The 6,000-nt window shown below is 39.4% G+C and overlaps 1 protein-coding gene across 1 annotated transcript in view; it reads left to right on the forward strand.

The window, feature by feature from the left end:
- The window catches only part of CNTN1 (contactin 1), a 279,141-nt gene extending 273,900 nt beyond the window's left edge, over positions 1–5,241 (forward strand). Inside the window, exon 24 of the mRNA XM_082252863.1 lies at positions 4,125–5,241. Coding sequence (XP_082108989.1) covers positions 4,125–4,204 — 80 coding nt within the window. The 3' untranslated portion in view covers positions 4,205–5,241. The remainder of the gene's footprint in view (positions 1–4,124) is intronic.
- The last annotated feature ends 759 nt before the right edge of the window (positions 5,242–6,000 follow it).

Below are 6,000 nucleotides of genomic sequence, written 5' to 3' on the forward strand. Positions count from 1 at the left end.
CCGATTTCTAAGGAAACCTCCCCGACCCACCTTCCTTAAGATACAGTTTTAATGGCCTTTTTTGAGAGTTTTTAATAATTTTTAGGAGCCTCCTTTGACCTTTTTAGATCTCCTTAATATATATAATTTTTGAATGTTTGAGAAATATTTTTAGCATCAACATACTCCTGTTTCATTGTCGGATTTTTTGATTGATTTTTTGATTTTTTAATTTTGCAATTTTAGATGCGGTTTTAATGCATTTTATGCAGGTTTTAACGCATCTAATTTCATCATCTTCCAAGATTTTTTTATGAAGAAAAACCCCCTTTTTTATGAAGTGAACCCTTTTTATGAAGTGAACCTTTTTTATCATATAGAATATTTATACCTTTAACTTCTCGCTGAAAATTCCTCATTTCAAGAAAGTTTCTTCCTCATGGGAATAACCAACTGCAAGTATCCTATTACCTTCAGTTTCACCAATCTATTACGTTATCCTGTTTTTATCCTATTGGGTATCATCTTTCAGTCTTTTAATATTTTTTCGCCTGGAACTGCATTATTATTATTTTTTCCATAAATTATGGGTTTTAACCCAGAAAATACAAAGTCACAAGCAACATGGACTTATATCTATGATTGGACTTGTATGGAGAATTTCTTCTTATAAAGTTTTTATATACATATAATTTTAGTAATAAAAAATTTTTTTTGTACGATTTTTATCTCACCGATATTATTGCTACATGTATGGGCACTTTTTATAATTTTTTATAGTCTATTAATCGCACAGTCACTTGGGCCCACTATTAAATATTAAATATGAAAAAGTCAACATCATCACTGAATCACTTTTTACTATTGATTCACATAACTTATGATTTTTATCGGCAGCACTGATTATCGGCTCACCCCGATCAAATCAGACACATCACTGGTTCGCACAATTATAGCACAAAATATATATGTAATATATTACAAGGTTTTAATATGCGGAGTCGTATTTTAAGTTTTAAATAAAATGTATGTTTATATATGCGGCACACGTAACAAATAGGGAGTTCACATGATGAATTAAGCTGTTTAGGCTGCGGTATGGGTGCACCAAGATGGCCGCCGTGTCCGGCCTCAAAATCAGTACACTAAGATGGCGCCGACCCAGCCTATAAAAAGACCGGGAGTAGTGATAGATGGCACGCTCCAGATGACGTCGTATGACGAAACGCGTAGGGCGTGGTTTGCGTACGTCAGTACGTCACTTCCGGGAACGGTGGTTTGAGCTGGTGGAACGCGGAAGCGACCCGGCGAACACCTCAAGCTGATAGTGAACTCCCTAAATGTGAGTGGATGCTACGTTGTTTTACCCTAACAAGGATATACTACGCAATGGAGGCTTGTTTTCTGTTCTAGTGACCAGGGAGTGCTGAGCCACCATCCTAAGAGTGCGGTAAGCAACGGTGCAATTTGTGGTACACCCACTGGCGCCAAACTTTGTTTAGCACGCAATCACACACGTGGTTATCAATAGCACTCAGCACTTTATATGTATACATGTGTTTATATGGTACACTGAGCACAGCCCATGCGAATATATAAAAGGTTTACAGCACGCAGCACTTTGGTTTAAGCACTATATGCACTTTTATATGTTTTATATGAATTACACAGTGTATGAAATTGCACAAACACAATATTTATGTGGTAGCGCCGGTCCCAACATCACTTGCACCTTTTACCATTTTACTACCTCAGTGGTAGGTTGGGGGCAGCTTACACCACCATTTTTTAGTCCAAAAAGTACTGAAAACTCCATAGCGCTGGTATTTAAACCCTTTTGCACAAGGCGTGTGTTAGCAGCCCTGGAGGTGTCTGGCACTCTCCAGGGGGCAGATCGTTCTTGCCCTCTCTGCCGTGCACTTTTCTGGCATGGAATATTGGCAGGCAGATTCCCTCAGTCGTTAGGCGTTGGGCCAGGGGGAATGGTCTCTTCATCTGGACATGTTTCATTAGATATGTCTGCAGTGGGGCACCCCCGAGGTGGCTTTGTTGGCATCCTGACTTCACAGAAAGGTGGCGTGGTTCGTGGCCAGGTCGCAAGATCCTCTGGCAGACACCACGGATGCTCTGGTGGCTTCATTAGGCCGGTGCCATCTGATTTACGCCTTCCTTCGCTCCAGCTTCTTCTGCAACTTCTATGCAGGATTGAGGAGAAAGGGATTCAGGTCATTATGGTGGCTCTGGACTGGCCTTGGTACGCTGGCCTGGTGTGACTGGAGGCTTCCTCTCAGGGACGATCTGTTACAGTCACTGGCTTTGATGGCCTGGCTGTTGAAAGCCAGGTGCTAAAGGACAGGGGCTTGTCTGGTTTGGTGATTCCAACTATGTTGAAGGCGAGGAAATCTACATCTCGAAAGCTTCATCATCAGATGTGGAAGGCATACATTTCCTGGTGTGCGGTTCACAGAGTCCATCCTCGTTCCTTTTCGGGGCTCAGATTCTGGCCTTTCTTCAACAGGGTGGAATCAGGAACTGGCCTTGTGCACTGTGAAAGGCCAATTGTCTGCCTCGGCAGTCTTTTTTCAAAGACTTTCGGCTTTCCATTCATTGGGGAGTACATACCTTCAGGGGGTTCATCATTTTACTCTGCCTGTAAGTTCTCCTCTGTCACCATGGGATTTGATCCAGGTTCTTTCGGTTCTTCAAAATCTCCCTTTGAAAACATATGGGGGATCCCTTTCCTTACTCTGTCACAAAAGTTGGCTTTTTTGGTGGCTATCACCTCTGCTCCCAGGGTGTCGGAGTTGGCGGCTTTGTATTGTCATTCTCTCTATCTGGTTGTTCACTGGGATAAGGTGGTCTTTTGACCAGGGGTGTTGTTCCTCCCAAGGGTTGTCTCTGATTTCCATTTAAATAAGGATATTGTTCTGCCATCCTTGTGTCCCAGGGTATTTGCCTTTTATACTCTGGATGATGTTCGAGCTATTTTGCAGCCACTGAGTCCCTTCTGGGGTCAGTCTCACTCTTTGTGATTATGGATGGGCCGCGGAAGGGGATTCCTGTTTCATCTGCTACCTTTTCATCAGACAGACAGTGACCCCAGGCTTATTCGCTTATGGGCTGGGTTCCCCCCTTTCCCTGTGATGGCACATTCTACTCGGGCACTTAGTGCTTCTTGGGCCTTCTGTCATCAGGCGTCAGTGACTCAGGTGTGCATGGTGGCCACTTGGTCATCGGTGCATACATTTTTAAAGTTTTACAACATGGATGTTTTTGCATCTGCAGTTGCCTCCTTTGGCCGAAAAAGTTTTTGCGGGCTTCAATTTAGAGGGTCTGTTTTTCCCTCTTGAGGATGTATTTCAGGTTGGGCTCCTGTTGTTCTAGTTGAGCTACTATTACCTGGAATGGCTTGTGTTTAGCCTTGGGTTTGTTATTCCCACCCCTCATGTTTGACACTGCTTTGGGACGTCCCTATGGTGAAGAATGTTGAGCTGTGTCTGTCAGTGATTGGAAGAGAAAATAGTATTTTTGTACACACCATAAAATCCTTTTCTCTGAATTCATTGACAAACACAGCACCCACCCTTCTAAGCAGTTTTCATGCTTTTGTTACTGCTTGTTACAAAACTGAGTATCTCTAAGCAGAGAGGGGGGTTATGCCAGCTAAGCACAGCCCACAGGGCATAGCCAAGCTTTTGTGTTGTCTGCCTAGTCCTACTCCTATAGAGGGCAGCATAACCCTATGGTGAAGAATATGGAGCTGTGTCTGTCAATGAACTCAGAGAAAAGGATTTTACTGTGAGTACTAAAATCCTATTTTTGAAAAGTGAACTACCTGTTGACATAATGAAAGGAGGGGGAGGGGGAGCTTATTTCAATCATCCAATCATTTGCAAGAAAAAAAAAAGTACTTTTCCTTGCATTTAATTGTTTACTTTTATTCACTGCATTGTTCCTTGGGATCATAACAACTTTGAAAGTATTCAGTCCAAGCTCTTCTTTTTGCACACATGCATGCCATAATCTTCTTTCCTATGAGAAAACTAACCCACACTGGTGGATGATGCTATAATTTATAAACATAATGTTGGTGGATGAGGATTGTTGTTAACAAGATAATTATTATCCATTTGTTTTCATTACAGGTGACACAGCAGGAATATTACCCAGTATTCTTGGTATACTGCTACCAACATTTGGCCTCCTGTTTTACCTTGAATTCTGAATGTAGGTCTGAGTGCAGTGTACTCGTTTCTCATCTCTGGAGGATACCATCATTCGCTAACTATTGTGATAACATCTTAAGCCAAAAAAAAAGAAAAAAAATATAAACCTATATATACCCAACAGAGTTATTATGAACTTTAAATAGGAATTAAGGCATTCAGGAACTCCTCCGAGGAATTATTTTCAAGGATAATAGATCATTTTTAACTTGTTCCAATATGCCTTATGAAACACTTTCGCCAATCTGTGACAGTTGCATGATCAAATGGGGCAAGTTACAGTGTTAAATTACAATAACTTAGACTGTACAGTGGAATTAAAGTCACCATCCATAGGTGATTCAACTTTAATAACAAATTGTGAAATATAATAGAGTTACAAATGTTGTATATGGTATGTGTAAGAGTAACTACATCTGTCTGTATTAACTGTTTTGTGTGCTGCATATTTTTGTTATTTTTATTCGAGCCTTGGTGAGGCCTCTGGACCGACAGTCAGATCAAAAACAGTCATTGTAATAGACAGAACTTCATGTCTTCAACAAATGAATGTAGATTCAGTATGCTGAACATGACAACTGAATATAAGAACTCTGAAATGTACACATATCACTGAGTGGTTTCAGGTGCAGGCATGGGATAAAATCCAGAGTGATCTATTTCCATTATGTGAAATTTTGCACATGCAGTTGTTTTGACACGGTGTAAATAGTGCAATAAATGGCCCACTTATGAATGTAAAGTATATTTATAGCAAATAAGCTGTGCTTAGCAAAAGTAGTAAACACTAAAATATTTCAAAGCACCAAGATATATTATAGGGGAACATATGAATCCATATGATTCATACAATAAGATATTTTTAGGAGCATGGAAGCACTGGAATGAACAGGTATCAAGGATTGACACTGAAGCATTAATATAATTTGTCCCTAACAACAGATTGGAGAATATTAATCTTACATAGATAAGTACGGGAGAATCACTTTTCCAATACAGTGGCAATACTTTCTGCCAAAGTTGCATGTACAAAAAAAAATAATGATGTAAGTGCAATGAACTTTGGAGGTATTGTCCACAGTCGCCAATCATATCTGACCTTTTTTTTTAAAGAAAATTAGCACCATCTTGGGTATGGTTATTCTATGGAACATCACCATAATCAATTGCATTACTATCAATAAATATTTGAATCTGTTTGATAAATCTTTTGTTTATTTCAATAAGGTTAACGCAGGTTGCTCCTACAGAGAAAACATTTTGAAAATGTAATTTATATAGTATATAGCTATAGCAAAACATAATGCATATGTTGCAAGAAATAAAAAATGCTAGCGGTGCTTTTGCAACACCCATTGCTGGCAATGGGATTCCCCAAACCTTACACTCAAAACACTATTTCAGATGAAGTAAGCCAACCAGCTACCAATGGTAAAAAGCTATTGTAAATTTAAATTTCATGTACAGATCTGGGTTTTAATACTTTATTATGTCTTTAATGTAAAAAAAAAAAAAAAAAAAAAAGAAAAAAAGAAACTGCCCACATTGTGCCATGACTCATATTTGTGACATTTCCAAAATGAACCTGCATTGGTCATGTCTGTTAAGCCAGAACTTTTTTATGATTTTGTTTATCAATGTTCTCATGGACACAGGTCTCTGGTCTATTAACCACCCATGAATGAAAAAAAAACATAACATCACAAAGAATAGCTGTTCATTTGGTATGGTATGGTATGGTATGGTATGGTAATTGTTAATGTGACCTTTCTTCACAATAGTTGTGTAACAGTGG

This window comes from Pelophylax lessonae (genome assembly GCF_965119305.1).
Source record: "Pelophylax lessonae genome assembly, chromosome: 4".
Taxonomy (NCBI): Eukaryota; Metazoa; Chordata; class Amphibia; order Anura; family Ranidae; genus Pelophylax; species Pelophylax lessonae.